Here is a 22,081-nt window from a genome sequence, read left to right as displayed (position 1 = left end):
TCAGGATAAGGTAGTTCTGCGGCCTCCGCCCTCTTTTCTTCCGAAGGTGGTGTCCTCCTTTCACTCAATGAGGATATTGTTCTGCCTTCCTTCTGTCCGAGTCCATCTCATCCTCGGGAGCGGTCCTTGAACAAGCTGGATCTGGTCAGGGCGCTGAGAGTCTCTGTCTAGGACGACTTCCTTGCGAAAGACAGACTCTCTTTTCGTCATTCCAGATGGGGCGCGGAAAGGTCACCCGGCCTCAAAGGCTACTATTGCTCGCTGGATCAGATCGGCAATTTTGGAGGCCTACCGGGTTAAGCATTGAGTGGCTCCTCCGGGGATCAGAGCGCACTCTACCCGGTCAGTGGGTGCTTCCTGGGCGGTACGCCACAGAGCTTCCGCGCTGCAGCTTTGCAAAGCTGCAACCTGGTCATTGGTTCACACGTTTGTGAAATTCTACAAAGTCCACACCTACGCTTCAGCGGACGCCAGCCTAGGTAGAAGGATTTTGCAGGCTGCGGTGGTGAGTCCGCTGGCCTGATGGAAGTATGTTTCCCACCCCAGGGACTGCTTTGGGACGTCCCATGGTCTCTGTGTCCCCCAATAAGGCGAACGAGAAAACAGGATTTTTGGGTTGCTTACCGTAAAATCTGTTTCTCGGAGCCTTCATTGGGGGACACATGTTCTTCAGCTCCTTCTTCCTTTGGTTGATTGTTCTGCTTTCAAACAACTCAACTGTAACCAATCTATTCTGTTGCTTCTCCTACTGCTTTCTCACTAACTGAGGAATTCCCTGCCGGTCGGTGGGGTGTACACTGCGGAGGAGGAGCTAACCTTTTTTGTGCATAGTGTTAGCCTCCTAGTGGCAGCAGCATACACCCATGATCTGTGTCCCCCAATGAAGGCTCCGAGAAACAGATTTTACGGTAAGCAACCCAAAAATCCTGTTTTTCTCATCCACTTTTCCTATATCCTAACAGGAATGGTAGTTGTGTAGTCAGCTGCCATATTGATGCCAAGCACAGTGATCTGTATCTGGTGGCACATATGGTGCAAGTCCAGCTCTATATGCTTAAAAAAGCTTTATGTTCAAAGAACTTAAAACAATAAACTTTTTTTTTTTTTTTTTTTCAATTTTTCAGAAAAGGCGGTCCAGCAGGCAGGTGAAGAGGAAACGCTACACTGAGGATCTGGAGTTCAAGATTTCTGATGATGAGCCAGATGATGCTGATCCCTCCGGGAGATATTCTCCATCCAATACATCGCAATCTGAGCAGCAGGTTAGAATTTTTTTTTTCCTTCAGTACCTCCTCTGTCTTGAATATATTTTTATGTTTTGTTTACAATACCCCTCTTAGGAATAAGGTATCAGGCCTGGTGAAATCCACACTGCCCAATACCTCTCGTCATCAACCTCTGCTGGTGGAAAGCATGTAAGAGGTCCTTATTTAGCCCAAATCAGGGGACTGAGCACTTCCAGCTCTTGTGTGTGGCCAGCTGTATTTGTTGGGGATTGGCCATTAATAAAAAGTGCTGCCAGTGTAGTTAGACAGCGTGCTCTTACTACATACACAGAATGAGGGTTTCTTCATTCTTCTATGTTGGTTGCTCTCTCGAGCCCGGATTTGCCATGGCAGAAACTAAGAAGTGTGAGAATCAAAGTGTTCTTTGAACCATCACAAGCCATTACCGTCCTTCCATTCCTGATGTAAACGTGCTTGCGAACATTGAGTCAGCAGAAAATTGCCTTAATAGAAAGCACTGGTGTATTTTACAGCCTGGACTGCAGGACTTTAGTAACCAACCGCTGCTATAATGTCTGATTCATTACTCTTTATTTTCCTGCCATTAATGTAAGTGGCGTTATCTCGCCAGTCTCCTGTAAAGTAGGCTTCATGTGTAATGTCTCATAGTGAGATGCCAGGCAGAGCATAACTCCTGCAAAGCAGTCACATAACCTTTTCTTCCAGTATTGCATACTAATTTGATTAGCAGAATAGACCTTTGTGTCTTGACACTGACACAGCATATGAGGGGCAGCCACAACCCATGTGATCAGGGATCACAGTAATTAAAAATGTGCTAAAATTTTAACAGGGCTACTGGAAACCAGAGATATGGCAGATGTTGATGGAAAGAATGATCGGACATGTTGAATTTCACCCAGCCCGATCCTTTGTTCTACTTTGAAGCAGCTTACTTCCTGCTCTCTATTAAGACAGGCACACTCGGCCCGAAACATGAGTGCTAGTTATCGGTTTGTTGGAAGGTTTAAAGTGGTTGTCCAATATTTGGACAACCCCTTCCCAGTTACTATTTGTCCCCATGTAAAATAACTGCCTGTAAGCTGCTTTGGTGCTGATGCCATTCCAATGCCAAGTCCCCCCCGGGGCTAGTGTAACATTAGTATGTCACGTGAGCCCTGCAGCCAATCTGCCACTGTTGATTCATATGACAATAGAGGACCAATCCTTTCCATATTTGAAGTCATCTGGTTTTTATTTTTTTTATTTTGGTACTGATCTTCTCTGGTCACCTGGTGCCTTGCTCAGGAGCTTGTACTGATCAGGTCATTCGTTGGGCTCTGCTCCCAGACATTGGTGCTGGTAACTGGATCCGGTGCTGGTTCTTTGTGCATTCAACATTGGATTCATGTATTTAGGACATCAAATGTGAAGTTGTTTTTCAATTTTGAAATTTTATTGTAAGTAACTGAGGATATTCCTTTTTTTCCCCTCCTTAGGAGTCTCTAGATGCGGAAGGACCTGTTGTGGAGAAAATAATGAGCAGTCGTGTAGCAAAGAAACAGGTGAGTCTGTCTTGAATTCTCAGTGATGAGCTGCTATGTTAATTTTTGCTTGAAGGGTAAAGAAAACCGCTCTTTAAGAATAAGCCTAAGGCTGTGTGCCCACGATGCGTTTTTGCCGCTATTTTCGGCACGAAAACGCTGCGAGAAAGTTTAAAAATCTTGTACAGAACGCACCCCATGCATTCCGCACATGCTGTGCTAATGCTGCGCTTTTTTCTGCGGCGGAATCGCATCGCGCAAAAAATCGCAGCATGCTCATTCTTTTGTGCGGAATCGCAAAGAATTGCCGCGATTCCGCACCCATAGGAATGCATGAGAATCGCTTACTTCCCGCATGTGGCTATGCCCACCATGCGCGAAATTAAGCATCTCATGTGTGGTTGGTACCCACGGTGTGGAGGAGAGGAGACTGTCCTCCAGGCCCTGGGTACCATACCCCTGTAAAAAAAAGAATAAAAAATAAATCGCTTGGAAAGTGCTTGAATATCGCATGCGAACATAATCGCGGTAAAATCGCACGGAAAAAACTGCGCGATTTCTGGGAAGGAGTCCGGTTTTGAGTGTCTGGATTAAAACGCAACGTGGGCACATAGTCTAAAAAGTAGAAAAAAAAAACAAACAAGCAACAAACACTTGTGCCTGGACCGTTTACAGTTGCGATTTCCCTCCCATCCAACGCTACAGTTTTTTGAGTGTAATGAAGTAATCTGACTAATCGGCGATGGGCGTCTGTTTTATAGTCTAGTATGTTACTTTTAGTGCAATGCTTTGACTAATGTTTAGTAAGATTAGGCCTTTCTCAGATTTATAGGAAAATGTATTTTCAGCAGGAAATGATGAGAATTTTCCTAGAAGTGGAGAGGGAGGAGGTTCTTCTTGGCAGATGTGATTTAATCAAGTGCTTGGATAGTACAACAAACCTCTTATATATACTTTGTTCCCTTGCATAATATTCATTGCTTATTCAACACCCTTTCAGTGTGCAGATGTTAAGTAATATTTTTCAACGTTTCATAGACCAGCATAGGCTCCTATATTAGTGCCTTATATATGACTGCAGGAAACTTGGCCAATTGCCGCCAATACCTCTTATTATTGGAGTGTACCGAAGGTGCCAGTTCTTTCTTTGGCCATAGTAAGAAACAGTATTCTATATACACAAATGCAATTTTTTTAAGACGATACCAGTAGAAAATTGAAAAGGAAGGACCAGTATAAAGGTGTGGGTGTGTATACACACACACACACACATACATACATGCATGCATGCATACATACATGCATGCATGCATGCATACATACACACACACACACACACACACACACATATATACACACATGCACGTATTATATATATATATATAATATGTATATACACACAAAGAGAGAGAAATATTTTGCATACATTTTTTTTTGTTTGGTTTGAGAAACTGCTTAATTAACCTATATTTGGCCCCATCCTTAAGAGGATCTGTTGCTTAGCAGGTCTCATCAGTTATGGTCATTTTACTTGGGTTATAATCACATTGCTTCATTCTGTCCCTGGTGGGCCCTCACCTAGAGGCTGTCCCTGGTGGGCCCTCACCTAGAGGCTGTCCCTGGTGGGCCCTCACCTAGAGGCTGTCCCTGGTGGGCCCTCACCTAGAGGCTGTCCCTGGTGGGCCCTCACCTAGAGGCTGTCCCTGGTGGGCCCTCACCTAGAGGCTGTCCCTGGTGGGCCCTCACCTAGAGGCTGACAGGGAGGTAGTCAGTGAAGGCAACGTATTCATTGCCACCATGGTCAAAGACATTCATGTATGACAAGTTATGTATGATTATTTCTTCTCCACTCAATGTCTCCAGTGTGTTGGTGAGAACAACAAAATGACATGTTATGGCAATATATCCCCTTAACGACCGCCGATACACCTTTTAACGGTGGCAGTTACGGGTACTTAAACCACAGCGCCGCTTTTTAACGGCGCCAAGGTTTAAGTGTATAGCGCCCCCCAGAGTCGGAATTTCTCCAGGGTCTCGGCTGCCGGGGGTAGCTGAGTCCCCAGAGAACATGATTTGGGTTGGTTTATTGACCCCAGTGTTGCGATCGCCATGTTTAACGGCGACAGCAAAAAAAAGTCAGATTTTCCATTTAATTTCTCTCTCCTCTGATGTGATCGCACATCAGAAGAGAGAGAAATGGGGTCCCCAGATCTTCCCCCTGTATCTCTGGAGTCCCTACTTGCCCTCGTCATGTCCCCCGGGCCACCGGCGTCTTCTTCCAGGAGAAAGTGGTGGGCGCATGTGCAGTGCGCCTGCCGAGATCTGCCGGCCAGCACCCAGCAACAATAGGAAACTATTCCTATTGGTTCATTTACATCACTGTGATAGACCCTATATCACATTACTATAAAAAAGATAGTAAATAAAACCTTCCTTTATCACCCCCTTAGTTGAGGGAAAAATAAAAAATATTTATTTCCATTTTTCCATTAGGGTTAGAGTTGGGCCAAAGTGGGTTGGGGGTGTGTTGGGGTTAGGGTTAGCGGTTTCCATTGTTTAAGTTCATCAGGGGGTCTCCAAACGCGACATGGCGCCACCAGCCAATTTTGCGTTCAAAAAGTCAAACAGTGCTCCCTTCCTTCTAAGCCCTGCCTAGAACCCAAACAGGGGTTACCCTTGGGAAAAAAAAATTGGGGGGCGAAAAAATTATTTTTCATTTTCACGGCTCTACGTTATAAACTTCTGTGAAGCACTTGGGGGTTCAAAGTGCTCATCACACATCTAGATAAGTTCCTTTGGGGGTGTAGTTTCCAAAATGGTGTCAATTGTGCCTTTAACAGTGAAAACCCCCCACATCAGGGGCTCTCCAAACACGACATGGTGTCCGATCTCCATTTCAGACAATTCTGCATTGAAAAAGTCAAACGGTGCTCCTTCCCTTCCGAGCTCTGCCGTGCGCACAAACAGTGATTTACCCTCACATATGGGGTATCGGCGGATTCAGGAGAAATTGCACAACAAATTTTGTGGTTAGTTTTCTCTTTTTACACTTGAGAAAATAATTTAAAAAAAAAAAATGGTTCTGAAGTAAAATGTTTGTGAAAAAAAGTTAAGTGTTCGTTTTTTCCTTCCACATTGCTTCAGTTCCTGTGAAGCACATAAAGGGTTAATAAACTTCTCGAATGTGGTTTTGCGCACGTTGAGGGGTGCACTTTTTTAGAATGGTGTCAATTTTGGGTATTTTCTGCCATATAGACCCCTCAAAGTGACTTCAAATGTGATGTGAGCCCTAAAAAAAATAAAAATAATGGTTTTGTAAATTTTGATGTAAAAATGAGAAATCGCTTAACTTTTAACCCCTTATATTGTCCTAACAAAAAAAAAAAAAAATTGTTTCCAAAATTGTGCTGACGTAAAGCCGACATGTGGGAAATGTTATTTATTAAGTATTTTGCATGACATATGTCTGTGATTTAAGGGCATAAAAATTAAAAGTTTGAAAGTTGCAAAATTTTCAAAATTTTAGCCATATTTTAGTTTTTTCCCATAAACACAAGTTAATCTTGAATAAATTTTTACCCCTAGCATGAAGTACAATATGTCATGAAAAACCAGTCTCAGAATCCGTGGTATCCGTTGACGTGTTCCAGCGTTATAACCACATAAAGTGACAGTGGTCAGAATTGTAAAAATTGGCCTGGTCATTAAACTGCAAATTGGCTCCGTCACTAAGGGGATATTTTACGACATTTTCATTTGTGATTTGATGAAACGATATTTCACTCATTTTGAATTGGAATAGAAAATATAATAGATGCCTTTTAAGCTTTTATCATTTTCTCTATTGACTTTAAGGCTTCATTCCCATGATGAGCTTTTGGTGTGGCTTTGATGCAGAATTTCTGCACTATTTCTCCACATATTTAAATTGGGTTACTTCTGTTTTTCATTGCGTTATTGTGTGCTTTTTTTAAACGTTTTTAAACATGGGTTTATCGAGTTTTTGATGTTGCTTTTTTTTTTTTTATACTTCCAGTTTTTTTGCTTTTGCAAAACTTTGCTATACCTAGATGTGTTTTTGATGAGTGTTCGCCATGGAAACGGACTAAAAACTCATGTACACTTTAATAAAATTTTTTTTTTTTTTTGCTGCTGATTTTCTGCATCTAATATAAGTTTATGGGGAAAATCTGCACAGAAAACTTGGCTTACTTGCAAGAGAAAATGACATTCTGCGGATTTGAAAAATGCACGGCAGGTCAGTTTACACTGCATTAAAAAGAACCCGAATGGGCAGGAGATTTCTATAAATCGCGTCCACTTTGCTTGAACTGTAAAGCGTTACGTTTTTGATGCAGCAAAAACGCGCGGCGTCGAAAACTAACCAAAAGCTCATTGTGTGAACTTAGCCTCATGGTAAAATATCCACATTTAGGGATTTCGTTTTTAGGGGATTTTGTATACAAAATAATATCCATGAATGTGCACTCATGAAGGCATATTCTCAAGTTTGAAAGTTGTCCACTATTCATGGGATAGGATGTAACTTTCTGATCACTGGGGGTCCGACCTCAGGACAGTGTAAGTTCCCACGTACAAGGGTTCTGAAGAGCCTCATGTGAATAGCGCCGTGGCTGATCATATGTACTGCTGCATTTATTGTTCATGGGTCCCTCCGAGATAAGAATGCTGCACTTGGCTGGCCTTCAGCACTCCCATTAATGGGGCAGCGGGGCACATGATCAAACACTGCTGCGTTTACACGGGGCTCTGGGTTCTCGGGATTGATGGCAGTGCCAGCCGTCGTAAGTAGAATTAGGCTATGTGCACACGTAGTTTTTTTGGTGTGCGGATTTTGGAGAGAAAACCGCAGGTAAATCCGCAGGACTATCTGCGATTTTGCACAGAAACGCTGCGGAACCGCAGCAGAATCCGCATCGTGTGCACATACCCCTATGAATGGACTTTACTGGGATATTAGTTCTCATTTTATTAATCAGTAAAGTGTATTATGGATATTACCAGTGTTATATGCACTTTAGGGTATGTGCACACGGTGCGGATTCTGCTGCGGTTCCGCAGCGTTTCTGCAGCTGCGGGTCCGCAGCAGATTCTGCTGCATTGTACAGTACCTTTATTTCCTATGGAAATTAAAAAACGCTGTGCACATGCTGTGGATTTTTCCGCGGTTTACAATCCGCAGCATGTCAATTGTTTGGTGCAGGAACGCTGTAGTTTTACACCTCCTCCATTATGAGGTGCAAAACCGCAGATAAACCGCAGGACTTTTGTCCTGCGGATTTACCTGCGGTTTTCTCTCCAAAATCCGCACACCAAAAAAACTACGTGTGCACATAGCCTTACTGTGTAATATTGATAGCGCTCCCAACTAAATGAAGGAGGAGAATCCCCCCAATCCGTTCCTTTTAGGGGCTGTGTTTTCAGCATTAGCTAGAATCCTGTGTAACATTCGGTTTCGCTTTGCCGTTAAGCCATGACTCTTTCTAATACATGCCGGCTGACAGCGTCTTTCCAGGAATTTTCTTCCTTGCGTACACATTGGCTTCCTTCAGATTCATTCATCTCTAGTTAAAAACAGCTCAGGAGAAAGTGCAGACTCAGTCCTTCAACATCTCCTAAATGAATGTCTTAACTGGTATCTTAACCGCCATGGCGAGAGCTTTGTATCAAATCCAACTCAATCATGCACTCGCTGATGTCTTAAGTGCGAACACGAAAGCAATATAAATTGTAGACCACAAGCATTTTGTAGTCCGTGGTTTGCTTCCTCTCAACACATAAGCGCACACCCTGCAGAAGCCAATTGTAAAAATGCAGTAAGACTGTCTTCAGCCAGCCAAAAATAATACATTTGGCATTAGGGAGTGCAGTTGCTAATTGGCTGCTGCCTGAGAAAATGGTACGCTTGGCGTCTACTTAACGCTGTGGGTTTGGCAGCCGGCCAGGTAAAGGGTCAGGCTGTTGTGAATGAAACTGGCGTGTGGTGAGGGAGGAGTTAAAAATGATTCATGTCTCAGATATGACAATGCAGAATTGGACAGCTGTGCGTTCCCCAGAAACATTTGCTTCTTATTTCTAAGGATTTAATGGGTAATATGTGACTAGGACTGTATACGGCACGTGATTAACATTACCCCGTCTGAACATGGAGTCACGGCGAGCGGGGTCTGCCGTCCAGACTAATACAAATAGTTGTATCCCACCAGTCAGCCGTATGACTCGCAGCCTGCATTCTTCATTACAAGCGCTCCTGTGCGTCTTCCCCATCGCTTGCCTGTAGCCGTGATTCACATTAAAGAATGTCCTTCTGTCTTCTAGCTGGAGTCTGGGGAAGAAGTAGAAGTTGAAGAATTTTATGTGAAGTATAAGAACTTGTAAGTAAATGTTGTGACTTCTTCAATTTTTTTTTGTTTGTTTTCAAGAATAGATGTCTTAGCAGAAATGCTTAGGGTACGAGGCAGAGCAGACTTAAAATTCTCAGCGAATTACTGCAACACAAGTTGGATAAGATTTTGCCAAATTTCATCAACACATTACATGAAAAATTCTCTTGGGCGTGGAGACTCGGATCGATGCAAGTTTTTTTTTGTTTTTTTTTTCTTTTCCCTTCCTTTCCATGTAAATTTTATACTGCAGCTACGAATTGCATAGGGTGAAGTGCAGCAGCAAAATTCAAGGCGTGACTCGAGTGGATTTTGCTGCAGATTTGTCGTAGATTTTTGCATTTAGTTATTGTATGAACGCACCCTTACATAGATTTTACAGTTATGAAAATGCGCTATAACTATGTAAATGACAATCTCCCCAGTATGCATGTACGGGAGTGACCCAGTAGTATAGATGCTACTAAGTGTTGCAGATTCTCAAAATTTTAGGACAACTTGTTTTCTGTCTGCTAATGAATTGTCCTGGAAAGTTAGAGTATACTAAACTCTGTGCATCTACGTCATTAAAACATTAAAGTCTTGCGTTCTAGTCAGGGAGGTAAATATAGCTAAAGAAAGTATCTGAAAAATTTTCATAGTTATGCTGTTTGGCACCAAACAAGCACCTTCCTCAGGCCAGCCAGTCAGTGGTGTGGGCTAGACACAGCTCATCATTGGCAGGACTCGCTGAGCTGCATCAGATAAAGCACTGAGTTTATCAAAACTACAGCAAGAAGCCCAATAAGTGACCCTGAGATGGAAGAAGGCTCTCTGCTCTTCCTTTGTTCAACTGTTACACTGGGAAGCACGAACCTGGTGAGCACCTGCACTTAGTGAAGATTTCCCAATCTCAGAATATTTGTTCTCGAGTTGAGCGTTTTCAGTGTTCTGCGCTAATATCTTGAGTTTGGTCAAAGGGGTTGTCCACTACTCAAACCCCCCTTCTTACATTCTAAAATGCCCTCAATAAAATAAAAAATGCATATTGCTCCTGGACCAGAACTGTTCTAGCGATGGCGGCACCAAATTATTGTCTGGTGAGTACAGCAACCACTGATGGGCTGCAGCCTTTACAGTTATGCCTGACAAAATTGTGAAGGCTGCAGCCCATCAATGGCTGCTGATGGGCTGCAGTGCTCACATGACATGGCAGCGTCACCTGACCGCCTGACACTAAGGTGCTGACATCACTTAAATGGCACCAGCCCCGGAGGTGTGTGCTAATTTTTTATTATTTATTGGGGCTTCTTTTCATTTAATAAGTGGTTGTCCAGTAGTGGATAATCCTTTTTTTTAATAAGTTATATGCATTTTTCCGTTTGAAGAGACTGCCAGAGAGGGTAGAGCAGTCAATCCCATACAAGAGTATGCCGCCATGGTTGAGTGGGTACAAAACTGCTCCGTTCACTTAGTGTGTCTTAGAACCCCGATTCTAACAACAATCATTGGGGGGCCGTGCTATCAAACCTCCAGAGATAGTACATTTTTCACTTGGCCTGATCATATTTAGTACATTTTTAATAGCATCCCTTTTGAAAGGCATACAATGCAAATTACAATGACAGCTAGCAGAGAACTTGGAAATTGAATTAAAAAAAACCCAACAGTTTCTTTAATGATGAACCTGCAGTGTAGACAGAACGTGTCCCATGTAATCAGCTTGTTCTATGTTATATGATTGGGTCATCCATGCCATGTTTGTCACGGGAACGTCTCTTCTCTCTGTAGTTCCTATTTGCACTGCCAATGGGCCTCTGTGGAGGAGCTTGAGAAGGACAAGAGGATTCATCAGAAAATCAAGCGTTTTCGATCCAAGCAAGGCCAGAACAAGTTCCTCTCGGAGGTAAGTGGTACGGCCATATGTATGGATACGTTTGAGAGCTCTGTACTTTGGAGATTTCATTGTTGTATACAGGATACAAGTTGGCTTCCTGCTAGAATGTATAGTAATACATGTACTGTGAATAATGGTGGGATGTCCCGATCTCATGATTGACACCTCCCCACCCCCACCTTCAAGAATAATAGTTGCCGTTTTCACCTAATTTGTAAATGGTTTACGATTGAACCTTCGCCCCGAGGAATAATCCGGGGCTTCTCTGTAATTATTTTCCGTGAGCAGGTGTTTAGGAAACCGCCGTTATCGCATTAGATTCCTATTTATTTGCAGTCTGCACTGAATGTTTGGAGGGAAATCAATGCTCGTCTGATCGATCTTGTTTGATTTCAGTGCTCTTAAAGGCTGAATTATTTCCCAGTGCACCTCCTGAAAGGAAGGGTTCAGTCTGGTTCTTTGTAAAGTTCGCCAGTAAAATGAATCTGAAGCTTCTTCTCTCTTTTACTGATGGTTAAAGGAAAATTACACAATTCTCTATCTAGCAGTGGGTGATAGGAGATTTTCGCGTGGTTCACAAGCAAAATTCAGATGGAACATAGCAGGTTAATTAGCCGCTCTTAGCTAGAATTGCCACCCATATGTGATTCTGTTATCAGAAGGTCGCCTGGCACCAAGTAAATTACATGCTGCCGTCACGTATCGAATATTTCAATGATGCATTGTCATTTGCTGATTAATTTTTATTTTTCCTTCGAGTCCTGACAATCGTAAGGGTTAATGTGGGTGTAGTGTGTGAGCTGGAGCCACTCATGCATATTCTGGTCATATCTCTCCAAGAGCTAATTATGCAGGGGATTGTGGCTGGCCTTCTCAGATTTGGACAATTACCCACATGGGACTATGCTTCTGATCACCAATTTAATTTCACTTAGATCTGTATGTAGAGCCAGAGCAAGGGTCAGACGGAGGAAAGTCTTCAAGGTTTCTCCTCTTGGTCTACCCAAGAAGTGTAATACTTAAGTGTAATAACATAATAGGCCGAGCCTTAAATATATGCCCTCAATTGGGGAAAACTCTAAAATTAGCCGAGAGGTTCCTGTGCTGTCAAATTTGTCTTCCCTGACCTAAATTGATTAAATGTTATGGGCCCAAATAATGCTCCATATACAGTATAATGGGCCCCATTTGTAATGCTCCAGTGTATAATGTGCCCCCTAGATGCTGCTCCAGTGTATGATCTGCCCCATTTACAATGCTCCAGTATATGATGGGCCCCATGGATGATGCTCCAGTGTCTTATGGGCCCAAATAATGCTCCATATATAATGGGCTCCATTTCTAATGCTCCAGTGTATAATGGGCCCTGTAAATGCTGCTCGAGTGTCTGATGTCCCCCATCTGGAATGCTCCAGTATATGATGGGCCTCATGGATGATGCTCCAGTGTATGATGGGCCCTAATAATGCTCAATATATAATGGGCCCCATTTCTAATGCTCCAGTATATAATGGGCCCCGTAAATGCTGTTCCAGTGTCTGATGTCCCCCATCTGGAATGCTCCAGTATATGATGGGCCCTATTTTTAATTAACACAGGCATGGTATGTGAAAAGAGCTCCATGGAGTAATCTGAAGGGTGTGCTGCTGCATTCTTCACTTTTGGTGTGGGTGAAGAACACAAGGAAAGGGGTTGCTCCTGACCAGAAGCCTGCACTGACGACTCAGTGCTTGCATTTTTTTAAACTTCAGAAGAGGAGGCGATAGAGCTGGAGGCTGTTTCAGCAATGTAAGCCAAAAACAGTTCCTGATGCTCCGGCTTTAAAAGCAGTCTACCTATTCCCAGAAAAGGGAGCCTTGCAGGCCTTCCAGAACTACACCATGACGCAGGCTCAGCACCTCCTGCCTTAGCTGCTATTGTGTTTTTGGCACTACCAGCAGATGCACCACCATCAGTACCAGGTGGCCCCCCCATGCCCACGTCCGCATCCTCTTCCACCATACTTCATGTTTTGGAAAATGGACTCAAAATACCAGCAGATATATGGTACTGTATCAGGAGCGTACAGCTCTATACAGTCTAAGGATAACAGTAAATCTCTGTATATATTTCATGAGTCATACACAGACGCTCACAGGCTCAGTATGGATTACCTAATAAAACAACAAGTTGAAAAAGGGTACAGTATCACCAGATACAAGGTATATATAGTATAGTGTAAACATTAGGAATCTCCGTATATATTTCAGGAGGCAGACACAAACACTCTCAGGCCCAGTATGGATTACACAAGAATATGAAAAGCTGTAAATGGGTAATGTAACACCAGCGTACAACTGTATACAATGTTGGGGTAATCTTAAATCTCCAAATAAATTTCCGGAGTAACAGACAGACATTCACAGGCTCATTATGGATTACACCAGAATCTAAATAGCAAAAAAGGTTACTGTATCAGAAGCGTACAGCTGTATACAGTGTTGGCCAAATTTGAAATCTCTATATATATTTAACGGAGTCACCCTCGGACGCTCACTCAGTCTGGGTTTGACCATAATAAAAAATGGTGAAAAAAGGTACTGGATAACAAGATAGGAAGTATATATATATATATATATATATTATAGGGTACAATTGAAATCTCCGTATACATAGTCCCGTAGTCACTCTAAGACACTCACTCAGTATGGATTTGACCGTAATACTAAATGTCGAACAAAGGTACTGTATAACAAGATACAAGCTGTATAGGGTAAAAATTGGTATCTCCGATTCACCGTATATATAGAAGGCGTAAACCACACACGCTCACTCCCAATGGATGATACCGTAATAAAAAATATTGAACAAAGGTACTGTATCAGCACATACCAAGTGTATCCAGTCTAGGGGTAATTGTAAATTTCCATCTATACTTCCGGAGTCAGACACAGACACTCACAGGCTCACTATGTATTACACCAGACTTTAAAAAGTAGAAAAAGGGAAAGGTATTCGAAGTGTGCAACAGTATACAGTGTTGTGGTACTTTTAAATCTTCGTTTATATTTCAATCTCAGTAAGCCAGTCCAGACTCTCCGCTAGTGGAAACTACATGGATACAAGTACAGACGAAAAGTCGAGTGTTAGCAGAAATGTGGGAATTACTCATCGCGGAAAACCTCCCTGTAGATGTTGCAGAGGCGATGCAGACCCTCAATTACTGTGTCTATGGAGACAGCGAAAACGGTTCTTTGTGAAGAAAGGATTGCTTTATCGCAGTAGCGTGGATCACATCATCGTTACTCGTCTCCATCAAATTGTGATCATAGGGAGAGATGTAGACATGGTCCTCACTGCCTATCATGATGTGTCTTGTCATTTTGGAGTGCAAAAGACAGAAGCCAAGCCACAGGCCGTAGGCGATTCTATTGGATTGGCATGAGAGGAGACATTGAAAAATGGGGGCAGGAATGTCACACGTCTGTGACTATCACAATTGTGAAAGGTGATCACAAAGCACCACTGCATCTGCTTGTAAGTTGACGACCATTACAAATGGTAGCCATTGATCATCTGAAGGTAGAGGCCATCAGGACAGGCCATAGCTACATCTTAACCATCATTGATCAATACACCAAATTTCTAGTGGCCGTCCCTGTGAAGGATTTAACTGCCCAGACTACACAGCAGTGGAGCAGGAAGAGGTAAGTATTGCAACTTGCAAGTGCTGTGGCCAGGACTAAGCAGGGGCGGCACACTCGTGGTCGACGGTACTGGCGCACGGCCCCTCATAGTACGCTGGTGTGTCTGACGGCGAGTGGGCCCCCCTACCGTCAGAGACACTGTATTGTACTATGAGGGTCCCTGGGCCAGTACCGTCGGCCATCAGTGGGCCCATCCACCTGTTCAGAGCAACGGCACTTGCCCGGGGGGCGCCAGGTGTTGACCCCAGCCCTTGGGGGGGTGGGGGTGGGCAGCCCAGTTAGGGAGGTTTAAAAAATGGCATATGTTGATGTGTAGGCTGAATATTCAGCTGCTGCAAATGGCGGAATTGGGCAAGTCCGAGGAAGAGGAGGACAAAAGTGAGGCAGTTTTCTGGCAATCTATGTGTCATGAGGGGACAAAATCCTTTGAAACCCATGCATGCATGGTTCATTTTAATGAATGTTAGATCATCAACATTTTGGGTCCACAGACCGGTCCTTTTTTCTGTCAGGATTGATCCAGCAGCACTGAAAACTCTTTCAGATAACACACTAGCAGCAGGGCAAGCGAGCTCCTGTAAGGCATAGTGTGCCAATTCAGGCCAGGTGTCCAGTTTAGAGGCCCAATAGTCAAAGGGGAATGATATGGGAGGAGAAGTAGTTTGTAACCATAGTTGACAACCGCTGTCTCCTGTCACTTTTAATCGATGCAGTATTAGCAGTCGTCTGAGCGGTACTTGAGAAATCATTCCACAACATGGTCATTAAACCCCTGTCTCCAACGCCACTTCGGCTGTGTGCACCACGAACACCTCTTCCATTGTGCCCACTACGGCTCGTGGGAGAACCAGCACCGCTGCAGTGTGCTGGGAAAGCCTCAAACAAACGGTTTACCAGAGTTGCTTGCTTGTTAGCCAGTATTATCTCTAGGTTCTCCTGTGGCATGATGTTATGTAATTTACCTTTGTAGCGTGGATCGAGGAAGCTGGCCAGCCAGTAGTCGTCATCCCTCATCATTTTGGCAATGCGGGGGTCCCTTTTTAGGATCCGCAAGGCATAATCGCACATGTGGGCCAATGTTCCAGGTGTCAATAATGCACTGCCCTTGGTGGGTGGAGGAGCAGTTTCTGGCAAATCCACATCCCTACAGTCATGCACAAACACTGTACCTGACCTTGGAAAGCCAACATTTTCTCTTGCTCCCTGAGAAGCATCCTCCTGCCCAAAATAATCATCCCCCTCATACTCCTCCTCTTCCTCTTCTTCCTCCACCTCGTCCAGGACCGTTCCCTGACCAGACAATGGCTGACTGTCAGCAAGGTTCCCTCCTCCTCCTCCGCTGCAGACGCCTGATCTTAATGTGCGTCAAACTTTGCATGAGCAGACTCATAAGTGGGATGCTCATGCTTATGATGGCGTCTGCGCTTACCAGCCGTGTGCATTCCTCAAAACACTGAAGGACTTTACTGAGGTCTTTCAGCTTTGACCACTGCACACCCGACAATTCCATGTCTTCCTTCAAACTGCATGCCCGTGTATCCTCCCACAAATGCATTACAGCCTGCCTCTGTTCGCACAGCCTCTCAACCATGTGCAGGGTGGAGTTCCACCTTGTTGCAACGTCTATGATTAGGCGGTGCCTGGGGAGGTTGAGCAATCGCTGCAGCTTCTGCATACGACTTGAGTGTACGGCTGAGCGACGGATGTGCGAGCACAGTCTTCGCACCTTATGGAGCAGTGATGTTAACTCTGGATAATTAAGGAAGCACTGCACCACCAGGTTCAAAGTGTGAGCCAGGCAAGGTATGTGTGAGTTTTGCACGAGCTATGGCTGCCACAAAATTATGGCTGTTATCCCTGACTACCTTGCCTGGCTCAAGATGTAGACTGCCCAGCCATGACTCAGTTTGTCGCTGCAAGTAGTCGGCCAGTACCTCCGCGATGTGTCTGTTGTCGCCCAAAGACATCATCTTTAACACAGCCTGCTGACGCTTACCACTAGCTGTTCGATAGTGGGACACCTCGTGTGCCACACTGCCAGCTGCGGATGAAGTGCTCGTGCGACTGCGCTCTGTGGACGAGCTTTCACTTATGGAGGAGGAGGGACGAAAGCCTACAGCCAATTGTTTCCTATACCGTGGGCTAGGCAGCACTGTTCCACCGCCGCTGTCCCCTGTGGAGCCTGCATCCACCACATTAACCCAGTGCGCAGTGATGGACATGTAATGTCCCTGGCCATGCCTACTGGTCCATGCATCTGTTGTGAGGTGCACCTTTCCACTCACTGACTGTTTTAGTGCATGGACAATGCGGTCTTTCACATGCCGGTGGAGGGCAGGGATGGCTTTTCGAGAAAAGAAGTGCCGACTGGGTAGGTCATAGCGTGGGGCAGCATAGGCCTTGAGCTTGCGGAAAGCTTCGCTTTCAACGAAACGGTAGGGCATCATCTCTAATGAGATTAGTTTGGCAATGTAGGTGTTCAAACACAGTGTACGCGGATGAGAGGATGAGTACTTTCTTGTCCTACTCAGTGTCTGGTAGGGTGAGCTTGACTGGAAAGCTGCATATGGGGGAAATAGCGGTGGACCAGACAGTGAGAGGGGGTTGGTGATGGTATTGGTGGTGATGGCCTAGATTCAGTGTTGTGTTGCAAAACCATTGATTCCCTGAGTGCTTTGGCCTTGCGACGACACCTCCACATTTAGTGCTGGTGGTGTTCTTAACGGTGGCGGTGGTCTTAGTGGGGGAAGCGATGGAGCGTTGCTGGCTACCTTCAGTCGGAGCAGGTGCACATGTGCTACCTGAGGTTTTGTAGTCCATCCATGCTTGCAAGTGCATGTTGATTAAATGTCTAAGGATGCAACTGGTATTCAAATTTCTGATTTGTTTACCTCGGCTAAAGGGCCTTCTGCACTTCTTACAGGTAACCTTTGCCTCATCAGTAGGATTTTGGACAAAGAAGTGCCACACTGCACTCTTCCTACAATTGTATACATTTTCTGGCCTTGCACGCTGTGCTAAGTTGACAGTCTGGCCAAGCTGTCCTTCAACTCTTTTAGTTTTTGTTCCACGTTTCTGGACAGCTACGGGCCTGCCAGATAACCGCTGCTGCGATGTCAATGCCTGCTGCGGATCCTTCTCCTTATCTGAAATATTGCCAGCGCCACCCTTCTCCCCCAATGGATGCCAGTCCGGGTGAAGAACTGGGTCATCCATCACCTCCTCTTCAAAATCATCTGCACCTTCCTCTTTACCTTCCTCTGTGTCACCGGGTAAGGTGGTATAGTAAGGGGAACCTGAGTTTCATCAGGGTCAGATTCTGGCTCAGTAGACTGCGAGGGCAATGTAGTGCTCTGGGTCAATGTACCAGCAGAATCATCTAGCAGTGGCTGTGCATCAGTGCACTCCATGTCAGATTCATCTTGGACTGGGGAATTCAGGATTTGACTGGATAACCCAGGCATGGTATGTGAAAAGAGCTCCATAGAGTAATCTGAAGTGAGGGGTGCCGCATCCCTAACTTTTGGTGGGGGCGAAGGACACAAGGAAAGGTGTGTTTTTTTTTTTTTTTTTTTTTTTTTTTTTTTTTACCAGAACCCTGCACTGACGACTCCGTGATTGCAGGTTTCGAACGTTCAGAAGAGGAGGCAATAGAGCTGGTGGCTGTTCCGGGAATGTACGCCAAAACTTGTTCCTGATACTCCTGCTTTAAAAGCGGTTTTCCTACTCCAAGAAAAGGGAACCTTACAGGCCTTCTTGGGCCAGACGATGACGCAGGCTCAACACCTCCTGGCTTGGCTGCTATTGTGCTTTTGCCAGAACCAGCCGATGCACCACCACCATCAGTACCAGCTGCGGCCCCCTGCCCATGTCCGCGGACTCTTCCACCATACTTCCTCATGTTTGGGAAAATGTACCAAAAATACCAGCAGAGAGATGGTACTGTATGAGGAGCGTCCAGCTGTGTAAGGTGTATTTAAAAAATTAAAGCTACGTATATATTTTGTTAGTCACAGACGCTCTCCCAGTATGTATTTGACCGTAATTCAACAAGCAGATATACGGAACTGTATCAGAAGTGTACAGCTGTATGCGGTTTTTGTGTAACTAACAGTCTCTGTATATATATTTACGGAGTGTCACACACACGCTGACTCTGTATAGATCTTACTGTAAAGCGAAAGGCAAATATACAATACTGTTTGAGAATCGGACAGCTCTATACGGTGTCTGTATGGAAAATTGTCAATCTCCGTCTATTTTTATACGGAGTGACACACGCTTTCTCTGTCTACTTTTGACTGTAATCAAACAGCAGATATACGAAACTGTTTGAAAAGCGGACAGTTCTATAAGGTGTAGGTCTGGAAAAATGGAAAATCTCGGCTTGTTTTTCCAGAGTCACATCCAGATAGCTTCTATTTGTCCTTGATACAAGGCGGTACACGGGAGTGTGTGAGGAGCGTACACCGCTATACGGTGTGTGAAAAAATGAACGCTCGGTAACTCAGTCACCAGAACAAAATAATAGAAGTTGGAGTGCTTTGAAAAAAGCAGTTTGAACTGCAGTGTGCACACAGCAATGCAGCTATCAGGTAGCCTTAAAAGGCAGCCTAATCACCACAAGCGCTGCTGCACACAACAAAAATCCACCCCTTTCACTTCACACTAACTGTACATTAAAAATCACTATCATCAGAAGCATTTTTTTACTTCCTCCCTGCCTAACGCTCTCCCTATTCAGCACCTCTCCCTAGTCTAAGATCGGCAGAAGTATGATGGCGGTCACGGCCTTTTATACCCACTGTGACCACACAGAAAGCCAGCCAATCACTTCAATGCCCTTCTCTAAGATGGTGGTGGCCGCTGCCCATGTCATCGCGTTGCCCACAGTGTGCGTCCTCCATCATTGGCTGAGAAAAGGCGCTGGAAGCATTATTTAAAGGGAATCTGTCACCCCTTTTTTGAGATATCATATAATGATATTATTTAATTGTGTGTCACATAAGGATTCTCTTAGTACTTTTGCTTCCCCCTGACCCCGCACCTTTCATGCATAAATACCTTTTTTATATCGGTTCAGATATATGTAAACTGCCGCTGTTTGGTCCGCTGGGCGGGGCTTATTCAACTGCTTCCCCCCCCCCCCCGTCTTGCTCTACGCATTTCTTCTTGTGTAGAGCAAGACAGGGAGGGGGGAGCAGGTGAATAAGCCCCGCCCATCGGAGCGGACAGCAGCAGTTTACATATATCTGAACCGATATAAAAATGGTATTTATGCATGAAAGGTGCGGGGTCAGGGGGAAGCAAAAGTACTAAGAGAATCCTTATGTGACACACAGTTGAATGATATCATTATATGATATCTCAAAAAAGGGGTGACAGATTCCCTTTAAAACGCGACTTTGGCGCTCTGATCGGCGACCTCATGGCCGACCTCACGCTATGGTCGGCTTTCGATCGGCGAAACCCGACTTTAGCTAAAGTCGGCTATTTTTGAATTTGACCAACCCGTTTTGCTCAACTCTACTCAGGACCATTAGGCGTCCCAGTGGTTGGACCACCATAAACATAAAATGTTGGCTTCCAGCAGCTATGCCAGCAGTGAGTGGCCGCTGGTCCACAGGACTGCGAACATTCTATTATCTGTAACATCCCTGGACCCTCTTCTAAATAGTAGCCCCCTAAAACCTCATGCTTGCACAATGCCACAACATAGTGATGGTGGCCTACCCATTAGAAGAAGTGTGGAGGATCCCTATAATACATACAGGTTTGCAGTGCTCTGGTCTGGAGGCCTCTCGTCCAGGTGTTGCACATCTTTTTGCTCGTCTCTAATGTGGGAATATTCTAGTGATATCCCAAAATTCTGAGATTGGGAAAACCTCTTTAAAGGGCCAGTAGTGGTCTGACTTTTCTCTTTTTTTCTCCCATTTTTAATACACGATGATTGTCAAATGCATAAATATGATTGCCCTGCATTTATCCCCAGCTTCTCCCCTCTGTCAATCCCTTCACTGGCTCCCAATTGCCCAGAGACTCCATTACAAAACCCTAACCATGACATACAAAGCCATCCACAACTTGTCTCCTCCATACATCTGTGACCTCGTCTCCCGGTACTTTCCTGCACGCAACCTCCGATCCTCACAAGATCTCCTTCTCTACTCCCCTCTTATCTCCTCTTCCCACAATCGCATACAAGATTTCTCTCGCGCATCACCCCTACTCTGGAACTCTCTACCACAACATATCAGACTCTCACCTACCATCGAAACCTTCAAAAAGAGCCTGAAGACCCACCTCTTCCGACAAGCCTATAACCTGCAGTAACCACCGATCGACCAAACCGCTGCACGACCAGCTCTACCCTCGCCTACTGTATTATCACCCATCCCTTGAAGATTGTGAGCCCTCGCGGGCAGGGTCCTCTCTCCTCCTGTACCAGTTATGACTTGTATTGTTTAAGATTATTGTACTTGTTTTTATGTATACCCCCCTCACATGTAAAGCGCCATGGAATAAATGGCGCTATAACAATAAATAATAATAATAATAATAATAATTTATCAAATTAGACATCCTTGAGATCCCGCAGTTCCTAGTAGGGAATAGTAAATCTAGCACCAGCATCTATTTTTATAAACTGGCAGGAAAGTGGTTAACCCGACACCCGCACTTAAACCGCGCTCTTGCAAGCTGTAGATTTCGAGAAACGGTGTGAGCTATAAGCCCTTTTCGATTGCTCATTAGTGAATTGTAATTTCACACTTCATTTAAAATATTCTTCAACTTTCTCCTGCTGTAAAAGGTTTCACACAGTAATTAAGAGGCCCAGTTAACAAAGTCTGAGGAGTCTCTTACCCTCACGGGGAGCAATCCTGCAGAATTGTAGTATTTCAATTAGCATGTTTGAGGTTGTTGAGTCAGATTTCCGTGTTTCTGTGACCCTATAGGCACAAATATGTCCTTGGTGCAGAAAGGTTTTCCCTTCGGAGCCCAGTAAATAAGACTCTGATTTTCCTGTTTGTCAACAGATTGAAGATGATCTGTTTAATCCCGACTATGTGGAAGTTGATCGGATACTTGACATCTCCAATAGCACAGACGAGAAGGGAGAGGTAAGGATGGTCTTAATGGAATTTTTTTAAATTTTCCTTATAAAATATGAATTGAAATGATCACATTGTTTAATTTTTCTTCTAACCAGAAATGTGAAAATGTAAGTTAATATTGGAAAGCATTGTGAAATTCTAAAACATGGCTGCTTCATTCAGGAAACAGTGCTCCCCTTTATCTATGGGCCATGCCAGGTATTGCAACACTGTTCGTCAGATAGGACCGA

The 22,081-nt window shown here is 44.4% G+C and overlaps 1 protein-coding gene across 2 annotated transcripts in view; it reads left to right on the top strand.

Annotated features, from left to right (window-relative positions):
* CHD7 (chromodomain helicase DNA binding protein 7) overlaps nt 1-22,081 on the top strand; it is a 206,157-nt gene that overhangs the window by 132,051 nt on the left and 52,025 nt on the right. For both annotated transcript variants that reach the window (XM_073583948.1, XM_073583947.1), the window contains 5 exons: nt 1,125-1,262; nt 2,726-2,791; nt 9,110-9,165; nt 10,945-11,059; nt 21,774-21,857. In XM_073583948.1, the coding sequence (XP_073440049.1) occupies nt 1,125-1,262; nt 2,726-2,791; nt 9,110-9,165; nt 10,945-11,059; nt 21,774-21,857 (459 nt within the window). The remainder of the gene's footprint in view (nt 1-1,124; nt 1,263-2,725; nt 2,792-9,109; nt 9,166-10,944; nt 11,060-21,773; nt 21,858-22,081) is intronic.

The sequence above is a fragment of the Dendrobates tinctorius genome, unplaced genomic scaffold (assembly GCF_039654945.1).
Source record: "Dendrobates tinctorius isolate UK_male_01 unplaced genomic scaffold, ASM3965494v1 ptg000082l, whole genome shotgun sequence".
Taxonomy (NCBI): Eukaryota; Metazoa; Chordata; class Amphibia; order Anura; family Dendrobatidae; genus Dendrobates; species Dendrobates tinctorius.
The sequence above is the reverse complement of the archived record's forward strand: the minus strand, read 5'-3'. Positions and strand labels throughout refer to the sequence as shown.